This window comes from Sapajus apella, unplaced genomic scaffold (genome assembly GCF_009761245.1).
Source record: "Sapajus apella isolate SASKATOON/1434 unplaced genomic scaffold, GSC_monkey_1.0 scaffold48, whole genome shotgun sequence".
Taxonomy (NCBI): domain Eukaryota; kingdom Metazoa; phylum Chordata; class Mammalia; order Primates; family Cebidae; genus Sapajus; species Sapajus apella.
The window spans coordinates 1257435-1282362 of record NW_022436988.1 but is presented as its reverse complement, the minus strand read 5'-3'; the positions used below and the strand labels follow the sequence as shown (position 1 = coordinate 1282362).

At 60.1% G+C, this 24928-nt stretch overlaps 3 protein-coding genes across 17 annotated transcripts; all 3 read right to left on the bottom strand.

Moving 5' to 3' along the window:
* Positions 1 to 201: 201 nt before the first annotated feature.
* SIRT7 (sirtuin 7) lies at positions 202 to 6432 on the bottom strand. Of its 3 annotated transcripts, XR_004257701.1 has the most exons (11): positions 6273 to 6432; positions 6064 to 6201; positions 5847 to 5951; positions 3819 to 3889; positions 3649 to 3721; positions 2857 to 2955; positions 2547 to 2783; positions 2342 to 2422; positions 2028 to 2134; positions 1467 to 1552; positions 759 to 871 (listed from the first exon to the last, which is right to left on the bottom strand). XR_004257701.1 is itself a non-coding variant. In XM_032241313.1 (10 exons), exons 1-10 carry the CDS (start codon positions 6426 to 6428, stop codon positions 673 to 675), a joined length of 1266 nt encoding a protein of 421 aa, XP_032097204.1. In that variant the 5' UTR covers positions 6429 to 6431; the 3' UTR covers positions 202 to 672. The 3 variants fall into 3 exon arrangements, 2 of the variants coding, with proteins under 2 accessions (XP_032097204.1, XP_032097205.1); XM_032241313.1 differs by lacking the exon at positions 1467 to 1552 and having other exon boundaries at positions 202 to 871; positions 6273 to 6431; XM_032241314.1 differs by having other exon boundaries at positions 732 to 1552.
* Positions 6433 to 9943: 3511 nt separating this feature from the next.
* On the bottom strand, positions 9944 to 15584 carry MAFG (MAF bZIP transcription factor G). 5 transcript variants are annotated; one of them, XM_032241320.1, is made up of 3 exons: positions 15382 to 15584; positions 11321 to 11385; positions 9944 to 11232 (listed from the first exon to the last, which is right to left on the bottom strand). In XM_032241320.1, exons 2-3 carry the CDS (start codon positions 11354 to 11356, stop codon positions 10780 to 10782), a joined length of 489 nt encoding a protein of 162 aa, XP_032097211.1. In that variant the 5' UTR covers positions 11357 to 11385; positions 15382 to 15584; the 3' UTR covers positions 9944 to 10779. The 5 variants fall into 5 exon arrangements, with proteins under 5 accessions (XP_032097211.1, XP_032097214.1, XP_032097212.1 ...); XM_032241323.1 differs by lacking the exon at positions 15382 to 15584 and adding an exon at positions 14977 to 15001; XM_032241321.1 differs by lacking the exon at positions 15382 to 15584 and adding an exon at positions 12443 to 14897.
* A 4345-nt stretch (positions 15585 to 19929) lies between these two features.
* PYCR1 (pyrroline-5-carboxylate reductase 1) lies at positions 19930 to 24907 on the bottom strand. 9 transcript variants are annotated; one of them, XM_032241295.1, is made up of 8 exons: positions 24715 to 24907; positions 23922 to 24047; positions 23619 to 23731; positions 22830 to 23009; positions 22420 to 22641; positions 22148 to 22240; positions 21848 to 22011; positions 19930 to 20925 (listed from the first exon to the last, which is right to left on the bottom strand). In XM_032241295.1, the coding sequence occupies exons 2-8, from the start codon at positions 23986 to 23988 to the stop codon at positions 20760 to 20762; spliced, it is 1005 nt and encodes a 334-aa protein (XP_032097186.1). In that variant the 5' UTR covers positions 23989 to 24047; positions 24715 to 24907; the 3' UTR covers positions 19930 to 20759. The 9 variants fall into 9 exon arrangements, with proteins under 9 accessions (XP_032097186.1, XP_032097188.1, XP_032097189.1 ...); XM_032241297.1 differs by lacking the exon at positions 24715 to 24907 and adding an exon at positions 24453 to 24515; XM_032241298.1 differs by lacking the exon at positions 24715 to 24907 and adding an exon at positions 24375 to 24446.
* Between the last annotated feature and the right edge of the window lie 21 nt (positions 24908 to 24928).

The following is a 24928-nucleotide window of genomic DNA, read 5'->3' as shown; positions in this document are numbered from 1 at the left end:
CGCCGGGCGTTCCACCGCCGCCGCCGCCGCCGCCTCCGTGAACCCCCACGGGGCGCTGTCCCAAGCAGGATTTTTTTTTCCTTGTTATTTTTTGGCACAGTATCCATCATCCAACCACGGGAGTTTTTAAGCCAGGACCACAATGCCAGGCAGTGGACCTGTGCCTGGTGAGCCCGCGCCAACCACTCGCGGACACTGGAGGCCAGTGCAGAGAGATGTTTAATAGGAATAAAAAGGTCTGCATAAAGCCGAGGCTCAGAGCCACCCCTCCACCGTACATTCAGTACAGGAAGAGGGTTTTACAAAGTTCACACTTTTTCGTAAGTAGTAGAAATAGGGTGAGGCCCTGAGACTGGCCTGGTGAGTGAGGGAAGGCCGCTGGGCGCTTCCTCTGCCGGCCAGGGCTGAAATTACCCGAGTTCCGTTCTCACAGAAAGGGGCGGCTGCCACCTCTTGACATCGAGGATGAATGGGCAGGAGGTGTCCTCGATGGCCAAGCTGTATCAGGAGACAACCGCAGCAGTGCAAGGGGCTTCCACAAGGACAAATGGCTAAAGATGTCATGGTGAAAATGTCATCCCCAGAGTTCTCACTAGACCTGTGGGACAACCCAGCCTTCACCGTGACACTGGCCATCTGCAAAGTGCCAATTGTTCTTCATTGAGCACCAGGTTACGTCACTTTCTTCCTTTTTGTGCGTTTTGTGCAGCCCCTGCCAAACCAGCCCCCTAGAATGGGGGCCGAGCTAAGCGGTGCACCCCGGTCCCCAGGTGGGGCCTCCTCTCTGCTTCTGCACAGCGACTTCCGACTGTGGCTACCTTCTTCGCCAGCACGCAAGGGAGTCGCCAGTGAGAAAATGGGATCCTGCCACCTGCCAAAAAGGGAAAGCTGCATCAGGCAGGCCTGGGAGCATCTCGCAGTCACACCCGCCCCAGCTCGGGAAAGCTGTCTGCGGTCCCTGCCTTCCCATCCCCTTCCCTCCCGTGTCAACCGCGGCTGGGTTCCAGTTGGTGGCAGCTTGTTACCAAGCTGCAGAACGGATGTGGGAGAGGTCACCTCTCAGGTAGTCACTAAAGGTCAGTGCCCACATTAGCTAGCTTGGTCTCCTCAGAACTCCAGGTCCTCATCCACCACTGAGCAGCGTGCACACACAGGGCGGGGCAGCAGTGGCCCCGGGGCTGCCTCCGTCTCCAGGGATGAGTCGCTAGCAACTCTGGGCCCCACCTTCGACTTGTAAGGCCAGGGGCAGGTGGACCAGACCCTCTCCCCTTTCCCAGCTGACTAGGGAGGTGTGGCCTACAGACGACACCGTGAAGAAACCATGTGTCTGACTGAGATGTAGAACCACAGATCATAACTTAAGATACAGATAAGCACTGATAAGGAAAATGAGCTAAGTTAATGTAAAAAAAAAAAAATACAGTACACGATAGCCCACATCACAGAACACCACACACATAACATACAAGAAGTGCCAGGCCCAGAAGGCGAAGGGATCCTTAATTCTTGAACCCTTTGATTAAAAGAAGTTATTGATTTCCCCTATAAGACCCTGAAAATTCACAGAGAAAGAGAGTGTAAACTTTTTACTCAATACATACACCAAGTCTAAATTAGCACAAATTCTGTATTAAGGCACAAGTTTAGGCTTTCCCAAAATACGCCAACTCCCAAAACCAAGCACACAGATTCTGTCTGACCGGACTGCCGAGTGCACGTCCCCTCGAGACACTTCCCACCAGGCATCTCGGAGAGCTCCATGGGGAGGCCTGGAGCAGCAGCATGCAGGCAGAATCCCTCTCCCCTCAGGAATTCTGTGCATCACATCAGCTGGCGCAGGAGTGGCCCATGCACGGTCTCCGCCAAACACCGAGGTCAGGCCCTCTGGAGACCACCACGCCTCAGTCATGCCTCAGACACCGCTGCGAACACCTCAGAGCCTCCTCCACGCTCAGCTCATGAGAGAAGACAGACAAGACCCAGCACATGAGGTGCGGGGAAGCGGGCTGCTGCGGCGGCCCACTCACCTGCTATAGGCAGGGATCTCCAAGCCCAGCTCGGCCATGAGGAGCCGCATGACGTCATCACACTTCCCATGTAGCTTCAGGGCGGCCCAGTCGTCCTTTGGGGTCCACTGAGGACAAGGAAAGCCGAGTGAGGGTAAAAGCAGCCCAACCCTTCCCAGTGGCCTGTCAGCCTCGGCCCCTGTGGCCTCGGTTGTTGCTCCCTGAACACCCACAGGGGGCCCTATCAGACTGCCCTGGTGCATGGGTGTCGGGTGTCTCTGGCTCTGCCTTCTAAGGCCCAGGTCTAAGGACGCGGCTCTCAGCGCACGAGCTACCTGCAAGTTCACGATGTAGAGCTTGGGCCGCCGGCTAGGAGGCTTGGTCATGCACCAGAGGCGGGGGTACTTCTTTAGAACCTGTGGGAACAGACGGACAGACACAGCACACACAAGGGGCAAGGCTGTAGAGTGCTGGGCCGCAGAGCTGGACGCCCTCGGGCAGGTGGGGGCTCGGCTCATTCATGGTGTCGTTGGCACGCACCTTCAGGCTGGACCCCAGACACAGGATGGTGTCTGCTCTGCTGGCAGCCTCAGTTGCCGCCTCCCAGTTCAGAGGCTGCCCCAACGTCCCCCTCTCCCCAAAGTGCACAATTGTGTCCCGGAGCTGGGCCCCACACTTGTGGCAGGTCCGGCCTGTCTGGTGTCTGTGGAGAGCGGTGCGCTCCGTCACATCGAACACCCGAACGTACTCCCTGTTGGGAACGCAGGAAGTGCAGACCTGAAGAGGAGAGGGCACAGTGAGTGGGACCCGCCTGCCCATGGAGTTCCCGGGTCCCCTCAGGACTGCTCACTTCAATGTACATGTTCCCGTGGAGCTCTGAGATGGCCGTGCGTGGCAGCCCACTCCTCAGGTGGAGCCCGTCACAGTTCTGAGACACCACATGCTGCACCTGGAAGGTGGAGTGGGAAGGGCCGTCAGAGGCTGGCCACAGCGAGGCTGTTCTGAACCCAGCAGATGGGTCCCAAGACCAAGAGCAACTCTGACCCCACAGAGAGCCTTTGAAAGTACAACACACCATAGGTCCAACCATCAAGACTCAAGAGGGCCTATGGTGGGTGGCGCTGTGCCCTTCCTCCAGCCCTGACGCACCCAGAGTGGCTGGGAGGGCAAGAGGCTGCACCGTCCCAGCAAGGTTGGGAAGTGGCTCCGGGCTTTGGCAAGGGCCACTCCGCCCTGGATCCATGCTCTCGTGGGTCATGATGTTTCAGGTCCCTGCGGACCCAAGCAGATCAACCCCTTCCCGCGCCTTGGTTGAGGGTGTTCAGCAGAAGGTCCCCAGAGACTTCCTACAAGCCTCCCCTGTGACTAGGATGGCTTCTGAGATCCACAGAAAAATGCAAAGGAATCACAAAGGGGAAAGGCCACCAACAGCTCTGGGCCTGAGGCTGGCTGTGGATGAGATGGTTCAGAGGGGGCGCTGCCGTTCTGTCTTGGAGAGGAAGTAGGGGAGGATCCAACCTGGGGTCTAACCCGCTTGGTGGGTGCTCATCATGGGAGTCAAGCGGCAGACAGAGGTAGGATGCAGTTGCCCACTGGGCACCAATGTGCTCTGCCAAGTGTACCAGCCGCCCTGGGCTCTTACCAGCTTCTGTTCATGCAAACGGGTGATGCTCATGTGGGTGAGGGTTGGCTCAGCCTCGCTCAGGTCGGCAGCACTGCCAGGCGGAGGGAAGGCAAGGTGAGGGGAGCTGGAGCTCGGGCCCACACTGCCCCTGCTCAGCCCATGTGGGAGGCCACGCCTGACCCACTTACCTAACACTTCTCCCTTTTTGAAGCAGCGTCCACACTCCATTAGGGCCCCTGTAGTCTGGGATAGAGGCTGCCTGCATGTCAAGAAAAAAGGCAAGCCAAGTAAAAGGCACCACTGTAGGTACTGGCAGAATTCCCAGAAACAGGGAGCCATCGTCCCTCCTGCTTAGTCCGGGCTGGCCTGCACGTTGGCCTCTATTCATTCCACAGGCTGACCTGCCTGAGCCCATATGGTGTGTACCGCAATTCGGCCCCTCCCTTCTACCTGGACTTCCGTTTCCCGCCTGGTCCGGCTCATCCTTCCAGGCTAAACACAACCCTCTGGGAGCCTTTCTGGCACCAAGCACAAAGCTGGGCTCTGTGGCACAGGTGTCCTCCACATGGCAAGAGAAGACGAGTCATGTTCCTAAGTGTCCCCAGGGCCAAGCCCACAGCTCACACATTTAGCAAATGGTGAATCCCTAGGTGGGGGCAGGCAAATGTCCATTCTCATATCCTGATGCTAAGGGTTCCTACTCCACCTTAACAAAGGCAGAACCACCTCTCCAGATGAGATAAGCATCTAACTTCCCAGGTTTCCAATCCTGTGAAACAAACTGAGGCCCAGAGAAGGACAGACAAGACATGACAGGATAAAGGTGTCTTGTGTTTCCTGCTGGGGAAGTCATTTCCCAACTCCTGCTTAAACTCAGAAACACACACCCGCCCTGGACAGCAGTATTCAGACAGTCACATTCAAAAGGGGAACCTCAAACAGTAACTGAAATCCACGAGCTGCATGTGCTCTCAGTTGCCACTGGAAGCTCTCTGTAAGAGGTCACATGATTGCTATATAATTATATGACTGGACTTTTTTTTTTTTTTTTAAGATGGAATTTTGCTCTTTCGCCCAGGCTGGAATGCAGTAGCGAGATCTCTGTTCACTGTAACCTCCACCTTCCGGTTTCAAGTGATTCTTCTGCCTCTGCCTCCCAAGTAGCTGGTATTACAAGCACCCGCCACCATGCCTGGCTAATTTTTGTATTTTTAGTAGAGACAGGGTTTCACCATGTTGGCCATGCTGGCCTCGAACTACTGACCTCGTGATCCACCCGCCTCAGCCTCCAAAAGTGCTGGGATCACAGGCGTAAGCCACTGCGCCCAGCATGACTGGACTTTCACATGTGACTGTGGAGGTAGGAGACCCAAACCCCAAGGGCTCCAGGTATTTATGTCAACAGTGAACTCCTTTTCTGCATTCTTGCTGCTGAGCCTCTATTATTCTTTGCTTGGAGTGCCTCATTCCCACCTTCTCTTCTTCAAGGCCCAATTCATGGCCACCTCCCACAAAAAGCCAACCCAGGTAGGTTTCCCAATTCCATGAGGACGGGGTGTGTGTGTCTGGGTTTGTTCTAGTGACCCAGCACAGCCAGCTTTACCTTACAGTTGTTTGTTCACATGCCTGATTCTTGTCATCTAAAGGCTTCCTGAGAACAGAAATCACCTGGCGTTCAGATCTGCTATGCCCAGGCGTGCCTAGCACTCCACACTCACCCATTAGACTCGACGGACAAGGTGCCAGCTACATTTTCGAAGCCAGTGATGTCTCACAGCCCAGGAGAGCTTGTCAGTGAAACTTCTCAAAACACATTGCAATTCTCTCCTTCACCTGGTATATTCTGACTCTTACTGTGTCACTTTTTATGTATCCTCCCTCAACATGGAGAGAACATAGTGGAGAATCACAAGACCATTTGGGGCTTAACTCTGTCCACATAGCCTGGGGGTGCCTGAGAGCAGTTGGCTACTACCTCCCATTTGTATCTCCTTTTTTGTTTTTAACTGGCTGTAATAGAGGCCAAGCGTTTAAGAAGTCTTTACCTTAGGTAAGTTTTGGTCGTTTCGTGTTTTTCTAAAAAAGGAAAAAACCTTAGAGCTGCTTTAAAGGCGAGTTTTTCGCGACTGGGGAGTTGCCCAACTGGAGCGTGTACTCCGTCCTGGGGTCCACCTCCCAGAAGGGGCACCCCCACCAGCCCCCGCCTCCCTCCCTACCGTGCTGATTCCCGCGCCTGTGTAAACGACCAAGTATTTGGCGTTCCGGATGGCGCTGGCCAGCTCCCGGACTTTCCCCCGCAGCTCCTCCGGGTCGTCGCACACCTGTCGAGACGCCAGGGTGGTCACCGCCCCGGGTCGCTCCACCCTGGGCCGCCCGTCGCCCCGGCTGCTCCCGAAACCCGAGGCGCCCGCGGCCGCCGCGCGCTGAACTCGCCTCCTCCTGCCGCCGCTTTAAGCCCTCGCGCCGCCGGCTCCGGCCCTGCAACTCCGTCACCAGGTCCCCGCTCTCCGCCAGCAGCCGGACCTCCTCGGCGCTGCGCTCCACCGCCGCCTTCCTCAGGATGCGCGACACCTGCGGGCAGGCGGGCGGTGAGCGGCAGCGGGGGCCGGGCATGGCTGGGCCGGGGAGCGGCGGCTGCGTACCTGGCGGAGGCGATCCCGCTGCTGCTCCTCCCGCAGCCTCCGCACCCGCTCCGCGGCTTTGCGCTCGGAGCGGCTCAGACCTCCGGCTGCCATGGCTCCCCGGGAGACCCGCGCTTCCGCTTCCGCCTCGCAGGGCAGGCCGCACCCAGGGCGCATGCGTGAGCCGGGCTCCCACCCTCCCCACCTCTTCCGGCCCCGCCCATCGCGTCACTCCAAAGAAGCACCTGTCAGTCTCTTTAAAAGGTTTATTGATCATATACAAAATAAAGAAAACCTTATATATCACAAACATACACTATGTACAGCAATAAATACCCGGGGGGCCAAGCCCAGTGCTGCCCCTCCTGGACAATAATTTAGCAATAAATACTGCGCAGGGCAGGGGTGGGGCACTAAGGCCACTGCCCTGCGGGAGGTCAGGCACCCGCCCTACACGAAGTGTGAGCTCTCGGGCCTCACCCCGCATCCAAACCCCAGCCCCTCCTCACTTAGATCTTTAATAACCTCCATTCCACCCCAGCAGATCCCGAGGTCCTCTCCCACACACAGCCTACCCTGGCTAGACCTAGGCAGGGCAGGCAGGGACTGATCAACTCTGCTTGGACCCACCTCTCAGCGCCAGGAGAGCAACAGGGCTGGACACGCGGGCAGCCCTTGTCCTGTTGCCCTAAGTTGCCAGGAGAAGGCTTTCTGAACCCACTCCCGTTTGGTTAAAGGCTTCAGGGACTAGCAGATTGAGGGGATGGGAAGAAGGGCAAGGCTGGGACACAGGTTGCTGGAGGGGCTAAAGCCCAACTGGGGTCACCAAGAACAGGGAGGTCTCACAGTCTATAGGGGATACACTCTCACACTGTATCTCAGACTCAAGGGACACTCATGGTATCAAAGCTGCTGCTCCAGGGGCAGGGTGGAAATGTGTGGGACTGGTCTGGCAGGGGCAGCACACGCCCAGGACACAGGCCAGAGGCAGGCCAGGCATGGGTCTCTTAGACACGCCCTGCCTCTGTGTGGCATTGATTATGCACTCCACTCTCCCCACCTGCTCCAAGGCCAGACAGCCAACAGGAAGGCAAAAATATGCCAAAAGAATTATTCAGTGGCTTCTGGGGGGAAAAATCGTTAATGTGTTGGTTCCTTTCACCAAACCACAGCCTAAAAAAGTAACACAAGATCCCAGAGCGGAAAAGGTGTAGCAGGCTGAGGCTCAGACTTTCCAGATGTGGATGGGAGCTTTGGTCAAGTGGCCACTCCAGAGAGGGAGGAAGCAAGGACAACACGGGACCTCACCATTGTCCCAAAGCAGGCTGCAGCTCCTCAGGGATGTGGGCTGGGCACTGACCATTGAGGCTGCTGCTGCTGGTCAGAAGTGTGCACACATATCTGAAACATGCACCAAGAGCTGAAGCCCCAGCAACACCAGCACCACCCAGAGCAGCAGCCAGGCCCTCACTCTCTGGGTGAGAGCTGACCTGTCCCCACTGGGCATTTCTCTGAAATCTGAGTAACCATGTTAGGGTAAGGGAGGAGTTGGGGCAAAGTCAAGGTGGAAGGGAAGACATACATCATGGTTTACTTGGCGGACAAGATTGAGACCCGGCCTTGGCCATAGCCCTCAATTCGCTGTGTCAGAAAACCTGAGGTGAGAAGAGGAGGCCACCACCCTCTTCTCACCCTTTTCTCAGTAGGAAAGCGGGATGAAGATATCAGAAGGACAGCACACTCACATGTGCACATGAACACAGCATCTATGTCAGGAAATCCAGGGGAAGGGGAAGAGGGATGCAGTGGCTCCACAGGGCTGGCCCGACAGGAGACAGGAACACTCCCCTAGACCTTGGGAAATCGCTCCAAATCCAAAGCTCTTGAAAGGAGGTATGGCCTCGACACTCCAGAAGCCTCTTCTGCCAACACATCAAGGACTCCCCCTTCCATTCGGCCTGCGCCCACCCTCACACCCTCCTCTTCTGCACTCCCTTGCCTCCGGGTCTGCAGCCTGGCAGAGGTGCTCAAAATGGATGGCTACCCCCAGCCAGGACAAAAGTGGGGGCCACAAAAGGACAAGGAGGGCCTGTTCCTCCCTGCTCCAAGGCAGATCATGACATTTTCTTCATAGATACTTATGATATGATTCCAACTAATGCCTGGATTCTAGTTAGACAAAACTAGACTGAGAGGAGGAGGATGAAGTCACTAAATGACTAGAGTCAACATTTCCATTTTCAGGCTGGCCCAGGTAGAAACAAGAGTTGTCTCTGAACACCCAGAGCAAAGAGAAGCTCATTAAGACAAGTGTTGATGGTACATCCCTGTTCACATCTCACAGGCACACCAGGCCAAACTCTTGGATGAAAATCCCACTACCCACAGGGTTAAGCCCTGTCAGCCAGTTTTTTTCATCTCACCAGCCCACATTTCTGTGCTTTACAGGGGACTGGGCCCCACAGAGAAGAAACCAGCAACCCTGGTGAAAGGTCAAGGTTCACACGGCCAGACACAGAGCTGTAGCCTCTTGGGGGTGTGTGGGTGCACCCCTTCCCATCATATGCCTACCAGGAGCCTCCTGAGCCCAGCCGAGAAGGGCAGCAGCCTCTGGCGAGGAACTGGGAGCAAGAGGCAGGCTGGGCCCCCAGAGGGAGGCACCCCCAGTGAAGCCAAGCAGCTGATCCCTGGAAGACAGATCCCAAAGGGAGGCAGAAGGAAGGCCTGAAGCCAAGAGCTGCCAGGATGGGCCAGCGGAGAAGAAGGGTAAGACCCGGCCCTGGAGATCGTAGCCCTTGTCTGCACTGGTGGAGACCCCCCACCACTCTGCCTGGAAGCACCCCGCAGCACGGAAACAGTTCAGGGATCAAGCAGGCGGTGGAACCTGTAGCCCACGGTGCGGGCCCCTGGGGTTCCCAGCTGAGGCCCCTTGTGAAGACGCCAGAGGAAGACGGCCAGGGAAAGCGTGGCCACAGTCCTGTGGCCACCCACAGTGACTCCTTGGTCCCTGCACCACCACCACCCAAGGTCAGAGGTGGTGGGTGTGGAAGCAGCGTGGGGGGCCCCAAGGGACCCCCAGTGTTACCTACTGTGCCACAGCATCAGCCCCAGCCCTAGACATAGATGTAGCCAAGGTTCAATGGGGTGAGCATGACAGAGCCCCACATCTCACCTCCTAGGGACCAGGGGCTGGTGGTGGGCACAGACTCCTTGAGCTCTGACGAAGCAGGCGCCCCCTGGCACCCCAGCCCAGGTCCAGCAAGCCAGCAGAAGCAAAAGCACAACGAAACCCAAAAAACAAACACAGGAAAACAGACACAAGAAGTGACACCCACAGGTCAAAGGTCACCAGAAGCACCAGCACTTTACCGCTGCACAAAACCTCACCAGGCACGGACAACACCACGGCACCGGCAAGAGACGGAAGCAGGAAGGGCAGAGGAGTAAGTCACTTTCGGTACAATTGCAAAAGATATCAAAGAGGACGGCCTTCTGGTCGGTTCACCGCTTGGCTTTTTTTTTTTTTTTGTCTTTTTTTAAACTAAGTTTTATAAATAATGTCTGATAACTCTGTGTATATAAAAACTAAACTCCAACAGCCACAAAGAGTTGTCCATAAGTTTACAAGAAAGGGTTTTTTTTTTTTTTTTTTTTTTTTTTTTTCTTTTTTAACTAGCAAAGTTTCTATTATACTTTCTTCCTTTTTCCATTGATATGGTCAAATGGTCTTCTTGCTTGTTTTTTTTTTTTCTAAAAGACAGTTTTATAAATACTCTGCAGCTTTTCTCTTTAACTTTTAAACATATAATTAATAACTTTGTAAAAGGAACTTCTCTCTTTTAAATAAAGGGCTATATAACCACACAAATAGGTCATGTAAACAGTGACACGGGACCCATCGCAGGGCACACGGGACTCACCCTCACGTAAGCGCACAACCAGCGATTTGGTCTTGTTCAGTGCAACGGGTCAGGCTTGAGCGCGCAGCTCCTGGACCCAGCACCACTGCGCCCAGGCTGGCGGTCCCCCCATCAGGGCCCTCAAGGCCATGCCCTCCTCTCAGAACACAGCCCGTCTCTTCATGCTGGGCTGAGCTGAGCTGAGCTGCCCTCCTGGGGCTAAAGAGAGTGAATCCTTCCCAGCCCGGGAGAGCACACGGGAACCCTCACTGCTCAGGGACACGAGAGGCCCAGCGTGCCAGCTCCGTCTCTCTCCCTGCATCTCTCTGAAGTCCATTCCCACCGCACCAACTCTGGGCTCCAAGCCTGCATGGCCTTGGTACAAAAAGGGTTGGGGCGACCCCACGTCACCGCCAAACTGACCAATCCCAACATACAAAACACACGACGACAATGACGAGATCAAAGGGGCTCAGCCTGGTGCCCCTGGGGTACAGGTTGTGCTTTGCAGGGAAGAGAGAAGGGCGGGGAAGAGAGGGAGGAAAGAGAAGGAAACAGAGGGACAGGGCAGCCGAATTCGCCATGTGCCTAGTGGCCCCGCAAAGACCCGCCTGGGCAGATGCGCGTCCCTACGACCGGGCATCCGTCTTGGACTTTACTATTGTGATGACGCTGGTGGCAGCCACCTTGCCTGGGACGAGGGGCCCCAGGCCGGCAGCAAGGGGGCCCCGGGCCGGCGCCACAGGGCTGCGAGCCACCGTCCGGGCGAAGGTCTGCAGCGCCTCATACTTAGAGCGCAGCGCGTCGAGCTCCAGCTTCATGCTGGCGTTCTCCGAGGCCAGCTTCTCCACCTCCTGCTGCAGCTCTGCCTTTTGCTTCTCCAGCTCCTCCTTTTGCGTCACCCGCTTCACACGGCAGCTGGCAGCGTAGCCGCGGTTCTTGAGCGTGCGCCGGCGCTGCTTCAGCTGGACGATCTCCTCCTTGGACAGGCCCCGCAGGTGCTGGTTCAGCTCCCGCACCGACATGGTCACCAGCTCCTCATCAGTCAGGCTGGTGCCATTCTCACCTGGCTCCCGCTTCACCTGGGGCACAGCACACAGGGTCACAGGCCAAGCAGGCATGCCCACGGCGCCACCCCAGCCTGAAGGTTCCCTGTCCCTCCCCACTCACCTTCAAGGCCTTGTTTCCTTTATTGGGGGTCGTCATAACCCGGGGGCACAGCGAGCAGGCGCTCTCTGCAAGACACAGAGCAGAGGTCAGTACCCTGGAGACCAGCCTCACCCCCCACCCCAGTTCACAGAGCCCCTGCCGCACAGCCCGCCCCAGCCTCTGCCCGGGTGCCCAGGCCCAATACCTGATCAGAGGCAGCCCTTGGCCTCTCCCAGGCTGGGCTGAGCTGCTTCCTGTCCACCCTGCCCCTAGAGAACCAGGTGGGAGGTCAGGAAGGTCTAATGGGAGAAGGGGAACTGAAGGCTGTTAAGAGAGGCAGACGCAAGACAAGGGGCGCGGGAGAGATTAGAAGGAATAAGACTCGGGAGGGGCAGGCCTAGAAGGAAGCCGGGAGCTTTAAAAATAACCCCAGCACTGCCCCAGAGCACGGCTGTTCCTGGCGAGTCACGCTGACTCAGCACATTGCCTCCCTGCTCCCTCACCGCGCCCGCACTCCCTGGGCCCGCCAGCCAACAGCGCCCCAGGAGAGCTGCAGCTGAGCTGCTGGGGGCCAGAAAGGCCAGCCTGGCCAATAGCAGGTGAGGGCCAGCCAGGGACCCTGTGCATGAATCCTCCGGGGTCCTACCTCCTTCAGCCACCTCCCCTGAGCCAGCCTGGGACAAAGCCCCCTGCTCCCTGGGTGCACAGGGGCCCCACTGGGGACTGGGCCAGAGAGGAGGCTGTAGGGAGCCCCGATTCTCCCAGAGTCTCCTAACTTTGGGTAGCTGGGGGTGGGCCGTCCAGCTAGCTCTGGTCTGTTGGCCAGACTGGCCAGGGAGTTCCCCCACCTTCCAGGTGGCAAGCCATCAACTGGGAGGAACTTGGCCCGAGGCCCCTCTGGCCCTCTCCGCCTGCCTCCTCCACTGATGGAGTAACCATCCTGTGGCTTTGGGTTGCAGGAAGCAGCCCCTGCCCCACCCCATCCAGGGTGTTTCACAAGTTCTCCCACAGTGAGCCACCCCGGGGCCTGCCCAACTGGAGGCTGGTGGAGTCAGCCCCTCAGGCAGCCTGCTCTCTGGCCCCCTGCCCCGGGTCAGTGCCCACAGAGCCAGGGAACAAAAACTAAAGAACCAACTCATCCACTTGGGGTCCTCCCAGCACGCAGCTCACTTTCTTGCCAAGGACATTTCTGTGCACCTCATCCCAGAAACCCATCTGGGATTCCTGGCTCAGCCCAGCTCCCACCATACCCTTGGGCATGGACCCTCCAGCCCCACGCTCTATCCCCCACTTTCCAGGTTTGATGCAGACAGATGGGAGTCTCCTCCAGAGGAGCCAGGAGCACTTCAGGAAATTATGGGCTGGGGGACTTCTCTCACCAGTTGCTGAAGTGTGGCCAGGCGAAAGCACACGTCCTCACCAGGGTGGAGACCCCACCTCACCCAGCCTTGGATCAGGAGGTGAGGCTGAACCCACACAGCAGGAAGGGGAGGTCAGAGACCCCTCCCCACAGCCAAGCCAACTCAGAGGCAAGGTGCCAAGGCTCCAGCCACTGGATTCTTCCAGATAAAGGACGGGGAAGACCTGCGCTGGAGGTCAGAAGGCCCACAGGAGCTCTTTCCTACATAACCGGCACCACACTGCCCCAGGAGACAGGGCCTCAGCCGAGCACGGCAGGGGCCCCCCAGCCTTGAGTGCAAGTCAGAGTGTAGAGACACTGTCCTGGCACCAGCTTCTCCCACCCCCATCACCCCCACCCCTGCTGCTAAGCACAATGACAGCGGTGACTTCCTGAAGAGATCACACGGAAAACTGCCTCCTCGACAGATTTTGCCCTCTGCAGAAGGCCTGAACTCAGCACGAGTGCAGCCAATCACCTCTTAATCAAAGGTGTGCTCGGGTGGGGGAGGGGCAGGCCTGAGCACAGCCAGTGTTTCCAGGCTCCTGACCTAGCCTCTGGCAAGCTGGGACACACGCTGAGCAGGGACAGCCTCTGGAGCTGGGCTGAGAGGGACGGAGCAGATGAAGGACTAAGGAGAAGCTGGCCCCAACCTAACCCTCCTCCACCCTGAAGGCTGGCCAGACATCCTCTGCTGATCAGGCATCCTCTGCTCCCCCAAAGGCTGAGCCCACCTCACACAGGAGGCACAGGTGATCACGACTCCCCAACCCACCAAGGTACCTGGGCCACCCATTTCACACTGAGAGCCAGGAAAGGGAAGGAGGTTTGGGAGCTCCATCTCCCTTTGGCTAAGTGGAACTCCTGTGCCTGAACAAAGACAGCCCCACTAGTCTGCAAAGCCCAGTGGCCGAAACTCCCCGGAAGTTATGGCCTCTGCTGTCATCCCACCCTTGGATCCACCTGCTGCAGAAGCGCTCAGCTCCTCAAAGTCACTCTTTGAACAGAATCTAAAACTTAGTTTCCACTGATGCATAAGTGACTGAGAATATCACAAATGCCCCTCCAGGGCCTTGCATTTTCCCAGGGCGTAAAACTCCAGACCAAAGGTCAGCGGAAGCATCGAAACATCTGGAATCTATAAGCCCCAGGGCTCAATGAGAGTAGACATGTACTCTGTCTGGGCATTCCTGAGGAAAAACCACAAAGTGGCCTAACGCAGCCATGAACCCCTGGGCAAAGGAAGGCTACCTTCACGAATCTCCACATACCCAAGGAGAGGTGGCTCAGGCCACATGACTCCCAGGCTGCCACTTCCCAAACATCCTGGCACACATCCCCTGGGCCACCAGGCCAGACACCCAGCAGGGCCATTCTCTTTGCTAACTTCACACAACACTGAGGCCTGACTTCAGGTAGGGACAACTCTGGGGTGACTGGGTGCTGCGTTCTGCCACCCTATGCCTTCCACACCAGCCCAAGGCTAGGCACCCCTAAGCTCCCACCACCCAGTCTCAACCCAGACTCCAAGGCCAACTGGGGAGAGAGGCAGGGCTGCTTCCTCCCCCTTGCAATTTCCTGGTAGACCTGCCCTGCTTCCTCCTTGCCCTGCCCTGCCCACTGTCACCCAGGGCTTGGTACACACACCCCTCTTTCTCCCAGGGCCTGGATCTCTGGCCAGGGGCTGTCCAGACAGGCCAGTCCCAGGGAAAGCCGACTTCCCCTTTGGCTAGCACAGCCCACCGAAGCTCCTCCCCTCCCTCACTCAGGGAACTATTTCCCAGTTTGGGAAACTGCTCCGGACGTGGGACCAGGACCAGCTGCCGGAGAAGAGCCGCCTGGGAACCGGTGGATGGCCCGGGGCTTCACCTTCGATCCCGGGAGAACACCTGCAATAAGCCACCCCCACTTCCTCTTCAAGCACTCCTGCCTTCGAAAGGATCGCTCGGCCCTCACTTAAACAGGCACCCCAAGGCGCGGGGCCCGGCCCCCTCCCACATCGCCACGGCTCCCTCCCACCTCCCGCTGGCGGCCTTTCAGTCCCTGAGGCCCCTCGCTCCGATCCCCTCCGGTATCAGCTTGAGCACCGAGTGACCTCATGCTGATGACTCAGCAAGTCTCCCTCTGGGCTCTGGCACGCGAGTGACGGTGACGGAGCCCGAGCCCGGGCCCGAGCCCGAGCCGGCGATGCAGGGTCTTCCCCGCCGCCCCCCACCACAGCCGCTCCCCTCCCGGGCCGCCGCAGACCCCCGCGCCCGGGGAGCGCAGACGCGGCCACCTGATGAATCAGCAGCTACAGACCGGCCGCCGGGCCCTGACGCGGACCCCCGGGCGCCTCGCTCGACCCCACCCTTTCCTCCCAGCGCCTGGCGCCCCTCCCTCCAGGAAGCTCGGGTCTCCGAGTCCGCCCCGCACTCGCCCGGCTCTGCGGGTCTGCCGCCGCGCGCGGCCCACCCCCAGCACCCGGGCGGCAGGGGCAGGAGCTGGCTTCTGACCGCTGGGGAAATCGAGGCACGGGCCGCCAGCAGGGTGCGCGGCAGCCCTGAAACCAGCGGCCCCCGCCTCCAGGCCCTCAGCCGCCAGCCGAGCCGCGGGAGGAGCCCGACCCGCGGGCCCCCTCGGCCCCCGCCGCGCCGCCCCCGCCGCCCGGGCCCGCTGCCGCCGCCGCCGCCGCCGCACTCACCACACTGCGGGCCCGGCGGGCCGAGGCCGGGGCGGGGCGGGGCCGCGCGCGCTCCGAGGCCGCGCGGGGCTGGGACCGGCAAGAGGGGTCCGGGCCCGGGGCTCTGGGGACTCTCCGCCTGCGCGGGCCGGGCCGAGCGCGCTAGGAAGGCCGGGCCGGACCAGGCTCGGGATCCGCCGCCGCCGCCGCCGCTCCACAGACGTCACATGATGTTTGGTCACGTGGGCTCCATTCATGAAGCGGCGACGCGGCCGGCGGGCGCTTAAAGGGGAAGGCGCGGCGGCGGCCGTCGGGCGAGCCGCGCATGCGCAACGCGCTCGCCGTCGCCCCTGGCAACACCGGCTGGCGCGCGCTGGGCGGGGCTCACGGGCCGGTCCCCACCCCTAGCCCCCGGGATCCGGAGCGGATCCGGAGCCCGCGCCCGCCTCACCTGGCTCCTGCGCAAGCCGTCCGGGGCCCCTGCCCAAGCTCGCGGGCGCCGGCGGCGTCTCTCAGCTCGAGTGCGCGAGCGAGGGCGGACTCCGCGTGCGTCCCCTCGAGTGGTGGCTGCGCCTGCCCCAGTCCTGCCCGGCAGAGGCGCTTTTGCGTCGGGACGGCGCCGCCGGGGCCCCGCGATTCCAACTCCAGGGTCTGGGAGCGGCGCGGGGCGGGGACGGCCTGGCGGCTTACAGCAGCTGGCACTGACTCCAGCCCGCAGCCGACCCCAGGCTTCCCGGGTCCCTCCTGCGCCACGTGTGCCCAGAGCTCCGCGCTGGGTTCGGCCGCTCCGCCCGGGGAGACCTCCCGGCTGTGGGAGGTGCCCGGCGGGAGGGGCGAGGACTCGGGGAGAAGGGAAGCTGAGGGGGACCCCGCTTCTGGACTTTTCCTGCACCCTTTTCCCTTCGCAGCTGTGAAGCCGGGAAGGGGAAGGGTGGCCACCCCGCCAGCAGATGAGCGGGAGGAGGGAGGGGCGGAGACGGGCTGTGGGATCCTCCTGGGCTCCATCCGTCAATCCGTGAATGATGCAGGTGGATAAAGGCCTGGCCTGGAGTCCCGAAGCCGCGCGGTGTAAGGCTCGGAAGCGTCCCCAGGCCCGTCCCTGCCACAGCACGTGGTCGCCGTGTGCGCTGTGGGGCTGCATCTGGTTCTTACGGTTGTGTTCCTAGCCGTTAGGGACCTGTACCCCCTGCTTTGGGCACAGCCCTAGTGTCACAGGCTATATGGGCATTATATGCTCCTGGTGTGGCTTCGGAGACCTCAACCTTAGTGTACAAACCAGCACACAGGTCCCTGAAGCCGGGAGTGCAGCCCTGTCCCGGGTCCCGTCCTCTTCCTCACACCCCACTGGGTTGGCTCAGGGAGGGCGCCTTGAGCCTCTAGCCAACCTGCTCTGCCAGAGCGTGAGGTCGTGCCTTGCTTGGCTGTGAGGGCTGGGTCCATGCAGCAGGGACCTGCCCCCCACCCAGTCTCCTTCAGGACCCGCCCTCGGTGCCACACAGCGGGAGCTGGAGCCTCAGCGGCGCCCTGAGGAGCCAGGGATGATTGGCCCTGGGGCTGGCAGCCCACACTCTGGGGCTGACACTCACCAGGCTGTTCCCACTCACGTCTGGCACCCCGACTCCTCCTCACAGGGTCGAACCCGCTCTCATTTACACATCATCATGGACTGGGAATGCATTTATGAATCATCCTCACTGGTGCTGTCTCCTCCTGGGAAGGAGCCTCACTCCTCCCCTCGATGGTCAGTGTCAGAGAGATGGGCGGGATGGGTGGGGGGGAAAACACTCCGGGAGCTGCCCAGGCTCCTTTGCTGCCCATCACCCCAGAAACTTCTTGGGGTGGGTGGGGTCCCAGGCCACCTGCAGAGTAGCAGATGGTGGTTTGTAGAGGAGGTGTTGAGGTAGGGGAGGTGCCAGGGGAGGTGCCAGGGGATACAGCCCAAGCCAGCCCCCAGGAGCTGTCTCCCCGTACTTCCAGAGAGCCCAATGCGTTCTGTGGTCAGTGAGGGCCGGCAATGGCTCTGCACAAAGATCTCCTCATCTGCCCAGCAGCTCCTGGCCAGCTCCCCACGGAGAGCCTGGATACTTGTCCCTGGAAATAGTGGGGCAGCTGTGTTTGGGCCAAAGTCCATGAGGCCACTGGAACAGCAAAAGGCTACTCTACAGAGAGGGGATACTGCAAGACAGGCCTGCGGGTTTCTGAGCATCCCTCTCACACCACACAGCCGTCTCCACGACCAGCTGTAAGTGCCGCCTTGCAGGCCTGGCTCCCTGTCTGGACTTCTCTGCACCTCCGCGAGCTCATTTCCTGTTGCGGCTGGAAGCCCTCCTCCCACATGTACCTCCCCGGCACCCTCTGGCCAGGCCGTGCCTTCTGTGGACTGACCCCATTGGTTCCTCCTGAGAGCAGCAGGTGCTGGTGTCCACACCCAGAGAGATGGATGGGATGGGTGGGAGTCCAGTCCAGCCCTGGTCTCCAGGCAGGTCCCTCCCAGGGTGGACATTTCCCATCTCTGCCTGGTCAGGGGCTGTTGACCCATTCATTCTGGCGCCTGAGCCTGTCCTGCACAAGCACCAGGGACAGGAGTCAGCTGGGCACTGGAGAGGCATTGGGCAGAGCAAGGGCCCCAGCGGGCAAGCCAGAGTCAGGGCAATTCCAACCAAGAAACCAGCAGGCCAGGTGCGGTGTCTCACACTTGTAATCCCAGCACTTTGGGAGGCAGTGGGAGGATCGATTGACCTCAGGGCTGGGTAAGGTGGTGCATGCCTGTAGTCCCACCTACTCAGGAGGCTGAGGTGGGAGAGTCGCTTGAGCCCAGGGGTTGTATGCAGGCTGCAGTGAGCTGTGGTCATACCCCTGCAGTCCAGCCTGGGCAACAAAGACCCTATCTCCTAAAAAAAAAAAGTAAAAGTAAAATAAAATAAAAAATCAACTGGGGCAGAAGCTGAACCAAGCAGAGGTCGCAGCTCCTCCATCAGGGCTTACTCCAAACTGCTTCATTTTTGGAGGAGGCTTTCCAGAACTGAGAGGTGTCAGAACTGCTGGTAACAGGGGCAGGGAAGGCATCAACCATTCAGCCCGCAGCCCCATGGAGGGCTCCTCAGCCTGGCAGCATTTCCACGCTTCCCAGCAGGATTCATGGGTCCTTGCCCCCCAGAGCGATCTTCCTCGACCTGCTGCAGACCCACATGAAATGTGTTCCTATCCAGCTTGGGTCTGTCCTCACACTCTCAGTGGCTTCCTGGGTGTCCACCTCCCCACAGCCTGCCTCACGTAGCTTCCCAGACTTCTCACTTGTGTCAGGAGCCTGCGGAGTCTGTCTGGCTCTACCTGAGTCCCTGCCTCTGGCCTCTGCTTAATCAGGAACCACAGCAGGAAGGCTCCTGGGGCCCACCTGCTGAAGCAAATGCCTCTGTACACCTACCCACCTCCTTGTGCTTCATCTGAGGCCCAAGACCTGTCTGCCTCTCTTGAAACCCATGTCGCCTGCTGCCTTCCCTCGTGTCCCCGGACCAGAAGCACCTTTGACAGCTCTGCGACCCTCATCTTGCTCTGCGTCAGCATCCTGAGAGTGGGTGCTGGCAGGGAAACTGCCTTTGATGCAATGGAAGCAGTCAGGGGCAGCCTTGTGGGCAGGGCATGTGGCCTGTGGGACGATCTCTTCTGGGGGTACCTCTGCCCGGGTGGGGGGTGCCAGGGTCTTTGCTGGGGCAAGGGTGATTCTGTTGCTCACAGCCCTGTTACAGGTACATTTCCCACCCGCCCTGATCCCACATCCACCCACATGGCAGGGGGGCCTTCAGGGAGCCTGCAGGGACTCCCAGCCCAGCACCGGCCATTTGTGTCCCCCACCTAGCTCCTGCACTGCCAGATCCCGGCCAGACAGCAGGTGCTCACCCCATCTACCCTCTCCTTTGTGCCTGAGTGTGGTGGGTGCTCAGTATGGTGGGGAACGGCTGGGACTTGCCACTGTGGCAGTTGTGGTGGAGGGTGCAGCCATGCCATCTGCCCTGCTGCAATGTCTTCTCCCTGTTCCCTGCCTGTCTTCCCTCCCTCAGAGGGAAAGGGCTGGATTCTATCCCCCAAGTGCCCCTCCACACACCTCATACATGCCAAGCAGGGTTCTGCAGTGGGTCTGTGGGGTCTCTGGAAATGAGCTCCTGGGATGAAGTTCCCAGAAAGCTGCTCAGCTCTCCTGACACCTACACACCCTGACCCCTCCCAGCAGGCCCTGCCCCCACACATACCCTGAACCCCTCTGCACACCCTGACCCCCCTGCATACCCTGGACCCCCACGTACACCTTGACACCCTGTGGCCACCTGGCGCAGCTCCCTTCACACAGTGTGCACTGCCTCTGGAGGGAAGGGGGGCCTTATTCTGCTGTCTCTATGCTCAGTGTGTTGGTTGAAGGAACCCAACCCTCAGCAGCTCCTCCAATCTGGTGGGCCTCCTGGGATGGCTGACTGTACGTGTTCACCTGACTGGGCCACAGGGTGCCTGGGAGTTTGGTCAAACATTATTCTGTTTCTGGTAGGGGGTTGGTTTTGCATGACACTAACACTTGAATTTGCAGACTTTTGCATTAGATTACATTGACATTTTAATCAGTAAGGCAGATGCACTCCAAGATTTGGGCAGGCTGTCTCATCAGTTGAAGGCCCCCACTATTCCATCCACAGTAACCACCCTCCCTCCCAGGCAGATCCTCCCTCCTCATGTGGCAGAATAAGCTAGGGCACTGGGGACTGGAAACCAATTTACAAAACTTAAAGGGCCAGGACAGAAGTGATAGCACCCTACCAGGCAGGTCAGGAGCTGAAGGCGATGGCCACAGGAAGTTCGCCAGCACCCCAAGGACCCATTTCCCCAAATGTCCATGGCTTCTGGGTGCATGGCAGCCAAGAGGAGCCACACTGGATGTGGGATGCCAGGGACCCTCTGGTCCTTCTTACATGGGAAGAAGAGGTTTCTACCTGAGTGGAGAGCAGGGAGTGGGTAGGAGGCAAGGTGGGATCCCACCTCCGCTAAGCCTTCACAGAGGGGGTCCTTGACCTTTGCACTCAGGAAGGAGCCCCCCACACCAGCTGACACTGGAGTAGGAGTGGGTGAAGACCCTCCGGGCTCCTGAGCTCTAGAGGAAGGTGGTCCTGACATGGTTTGGGAGAGAGGAGAAAGGAGGTTAAGCTTGGGGAATCCACCCCTGTTCTGGGGTGGGAAGCACTTGGAGATCACAGAAATTTCCAGTGAGAATTGATGAGGCTCCTCCTTGGCTATGTCCCCAGCGGGCCCCCTGCACTCATCCAGGCCACAGGCAGTGGGCCACTTCGGGGACCCCCAACCCCTCTAGTGAGGAGAGAAGAGAAGGTGGAGGCAGGATGGTGGGCAGGCAGGACGTGTCAATCCTTCTTGCCTGCTGGGGCCAGGCTGTGGGGGAGCAGCTTGGTGTGGCCAGAAGGCGACAGAGAAGCCCCTGTAGGGGAGTCCAGCTTCACCTTGTCCAGGATGGTCTTCTTGATGGCGGCTGGGGACACCTGCTCCTGCTCAGCCATGGACTGCAGCTCCCTGGAGAGGTGGGAGAGGTTAGGTTCGGAGCACAAGTGTGCACCCGGGAGGTGGGAGTAAAGCCACAGCTCCCAGTGCCAGTCAGGCCTGGGCAATGCGGTCACCCCCACCTCAGCACATTTCATTCCATCTGCCAGTGACCCACTCCTGCACAGCTGCTCAGTTCCCTCTCACCTCATTCAAATCAGCCTGGCATCACCAAATCTCCCCACAGGGCCCCCCAGACTGAGTCCTCATGGCCCCACCATGGGATGTGGGTTTATGCCCATCTCCCCTGCAGGCCCCTCACTGTCACACGCTGGCACTCAGCAGAGTCTGAGGGTGTCTGGGCTGGAGAGCGGCCAGCGTGGCAAGAAAGATGCCCTCACCCACCCTGCAAACCTGAACTGGGGACAGCGACTCCCAGCCTGGCCCTGATCAGCTGTGGGATCCCGGGCAAACAGCAAACTCCGTCTCTCTCCTGCTCTTTGCTTCTGTTTCACTTTCCATGGAGTTTTCCTTGTGCCTGGATGCTACTGCGTGTCCGGCTGGTCTAACTTACTTAATCCCCCAGTGAGAGAAGGAAGAAAGTGGAACCTGGCCCACAGAGGTTTCCTGATGTGCCTGGCCACCCTGCCACCCCACTGGTGTGGCCCCGGCTGGAATAACCCTCCTGGCTGTGATGACGGTGGACCTATGTGGGGACCACAGGGCAGGACATCTGGGTCCCTCTGTAGATGTCCGCTTCTCACAGAAAATGGAAGGTGGGGGGCACTGCCCACAATAACACCCCAGGGAAACTCAGGGCCCCCCGTGTCCTGCGCAACGCCAGGCCAGAGCGCAATACATATCTGCTGAGTGTGTGAATGAGCAGATGTGTGTGAGATGGAGGCCTCTGCCATGCCAGGACGTAACCAGGGATGCACGAAGATTGGGGGCCCACCGTGTGCGGATGCAGGAGGCTTCCACAGCGTTGATAAGCAGGGAGCGGAAGCCCCCACTTTCCAGCACGTGCAAGGCATGGATGGTGGCCCCACCAGGAGAGCAGACGTGGTCCTTGAGCTGGCCTGGGTGCTGTTCCGAGTGCAGCAGCATCTTGGCAGCCCCCTGCAGCCAGAAGGTTGACGGCTGTGGGCACCCACCTGTTTCTGCAGTGCACTGCCCCAGCCACCACAGCACCCTCTGACTCCCCACTCAGCTGCTCCCAATGCAGCCCCACCAGAGGGTCAGGAAACACACTGACCAGGAGGGCCTGGGCCCCGAGGCGGACTGCCAGGCGCCTTGGAAGCCCCATCTTCACGCCCCCATCAGCCAGGGCATCCAGGGCTGTGAACGCCTGTAGGGAGAAGGCACCCTGAGCCTCTGTCCTGGGCCTCTCTTCCTTCCCCTCTGGGCAAACTCCAGTTCCCACAGCCTTGGAGCCCTCCACCCTGGTCCTCCCAGGGGGGCAGGGACAGATGCACCCTGTGGTCCTGGGAAGTATCTGCTCCCACCAGCTGCCCCCACAGTCCTCACGTAGGCAGGGCCGCTGCCACTGAGCCCCGTGACGGTGTTGATCAGGTCTTCCTCCACCTCTGTGCAGAAGCCCACGCTGCTCATCAGCTGCTCCAGGAGCCTCCCATCTTCCACCTGGGCGTGTGTGCCTGTGGCATATACAGTGGCCCCCTCCCGCACCACGACTGGAGTATTGGTCATGCATCGGATGACCCTGGGACCTGGCCGAAATGCTGACAGCTTCTGGAGGAGAAACCAGTGTGTCAGTCTGGCCCTGGACACAGTGCCTAGATGCACTTACCCCACCGAGCAGTGCCCAAGTTCTCCTGGTGGGCTGGGACACTGCAAGCCTTTTGCAGATGGAAACGGAAGCACTGAGGGCCAGGGCTCCAGTCCACCCTCTCCACACCCCGCCGGGCCTGCAGTGCCACCTTCTCAATGGAGCTGATGGTGACACCGGCTGCGCAGGACACCACAATGTGCCTATCCTCGATGTCGGCGCCTATCTCATCCAGGATGAAGGGGATGATGTGTGGCTTCACGGCCAGAAAGAGCACATCACTGTGCCGCACCGTCTCCTTGTTGTGGGGCGTCAGCTTCACCCCTATCTTCTGCGGAGGCAACAAGTGGGCTCAGCCTGGTCCTATGACTGTCCGCACCCCCACAAAGCCAAGGGCCCCACAGGTAGAATGGCACAGAGAATGCTGGATTTGGGGGTGGGCAGGGCTGGGGGCTCAGGGCTCTGACCACCCCCTCGATTACCCTTCCCACCCAGAAATTGAGGAAAAACTCTTTGTGGAATGTGTTCCTGTTGCAGACAGAAAAACAGCCTCCATCCACGCCACCGCCCTGTCACCTCTCAGACTGCCGACCCAGACCCCTGCCCTCAATGTGTGAGTGGTGGTCTTCAGTGGTGTGCCTGCCATCCCCAGGTGTGCTTTTTGGCTGCCAGGCTGTGGACCCACCTGCCAGGCCCCCAGAGGAGCCCTGCTCAAACTTTAACCCTGTGCAGGGAAACTGCATTCCAGAACAGCACTTCCATCAGCTGTACACATTCCCACCACCCAGCTCCCAAGAGCAATCGGCATGGTGAGGGGGCAGGAGACCCCAGGCCAGGGACCCTGCCCTCACTGGGGTGGGGGCTGCAGCACACACTCCTGCCTCTCCCTGCTCAGCCCCACAGGGACTCAGGCTCCTTCCTCCCTTCCACCTGCACCTACCCTGAGGGCGGAAACGGTGTCCAGGTCCATGTCTGGGGAGCTGGCCATTATCTTATGGGCAGCCAGAACGCCTGAGAGGGGAAAGAGTTCCTCTTCATGGCCAGTTCTGGCCTCTGTCCCTCCCCATTCCCAGGAAGGAGGGTAAGACAGCACACCTAAAGCCCCAAATACACACAAGCTGCCAGTTCCCCCAGGACTCAGGCCTTGAGACCTAGTCCCCCACCTTCAGCCCCCATCCCTGCAGAAGGGGAAAGAGGCCAGCCTCTCCCACTGGGCCTCACCGTGCCCCACCCAGGGGCCTACCTGCTGCTGTGAAGCCCTTGGCCAGGGCAAAAGCCAGCTGGCCAGCACCGATGAAGCCCACGCTCATGCTGTCCGGAGAGCCCTGGCCGAAAGCCCCCACAGCTGGCACCGGCTCTGCAGAGGCAGCTGCGGGACGAGACCGGCAGGATCAAAAGCAAGTTGGGGAGGCAGTGCCAGCACGGCCGCTCCTCCCACAGCCGCGTGCCCACCGCCCTTGGTCCCAGCTGGTCTAACTTTCCACTTTGCTGTCCGTAGCCCCGGCCCGTTAACTGCTCCGGGGCCCCGGGACAGAGCGGCGATCCCCGGGTGCCGCCGAGGGTCCTGCACCCACTGGAGGGGTCGAGGCTCCGCAGAGGAGCTGACTGGAGGGGGAAGTCCGGGAGGGCCCGGCGCCCGGGGGTCTCCCGTCTCGGCGCCCACCCCGCCCGGACTTGGGCGACCGTCGCTACCCGCCCGGGGGCCGCCGCCCACCATTCCCAGAGCCCGATCCCAGCCCAGCTACCCCGCGCAGGTCCTCCCCAGCCCAGCTACCCCGCGCAGGTCCTCCCCAGCCCGCAGCGCCGCGCCCGCCACGCGGCACCCACACCCCGCCCCCGCCCCCGCCGCGCTGGCGAATCCGGGCGCGGCTCCCAGGCGCTGGCCAATCAGAGCGCGCGGCGGCGCCCGGGCGGTTGCATCATCCGCGCCCGCTCCCCCGCCGCCCGCCGGACCCGCCCCTCTCGCGCCCCGCGGGACCCCCAACGCCCCGACGGACGCCGCCTCCGGCACGCGCCCCTCCGCTCTCGGCCCTGACCCGCGCTTCTCTGAGTAGCGCTTCCCGGGACCTGCACCGGGGGTCTGAGGACGCTGGCGGAGGGGCGGTCCGAGGGGCGCCTGCGTGTGAGGGGAGCCCGCCCGTGAGGGGAGCCCCCGTGTGGGGGGAGCCCGCCCGTGAGGGGAGCCCCCGTGTGTGGGGAGCCCGTGTGTGAGGGGAGCCCCCGTGTGAGGGGAGCCCCCGTGTGGGGGGA

Coding starts and splice junctions, on each gene's coding strand:
- SIRT7 (XM_032241313.1), bottom strand. CDS start 6,428: ATGCGCCCTGGGTGCGGCCTGCCCTGCGAGGCGGAAGCGGAAGCGCGG. Junction 3,722..3,818: donor CAAAAAGGGAGAAGTGTTAG/GTAAGTGGGTCA, acceptor TCCGCCTGGCAG/TGCTGCCGACCTGAGCGAGG. Junction 872..2,027: donor GAGATCCCTGCCTATAGCAG/GTGAGTGGGCCG, acceptor CCTTTTTGGCAG/GTGGCAGGATCCCATTTTCT.
- PYCR1 (XM_032241295.1), bottom strand. CDS start 23,988: ATGAGCGTGGGCTTCATCGGTGCTGGCCAGCTGGCTTTTGCCCTGGCC. Junction 23,010..23,618: donor ACACCGTTTCCGCCCTCAGG/GTAGGTGCAGGT, acceptor TTGCCTCCGCAG/AAGATAGGGGTGAAGCTGAC. Junction 22,642..22,829: donor CCATCAGCTCCATTGAGAAG/GTGGCACTGCAG, acceptor TTTCTCCTCCAG/AAGCTGTCAGCATTTCGGCC.
- MAFG (XM_032241320.1), bottom strand. CDS start 11,356: ATGACGACCCCCAATAAAGGAAACAAGGCCTTGAAG. Junction 11,233..11,320: donor AAGGAAACAAGGCCTTGAAG/GTGAGTGGGGAG, acceptor GCTGTGCCCCAG/GTGAAGCGGGAGCCAGGTGA.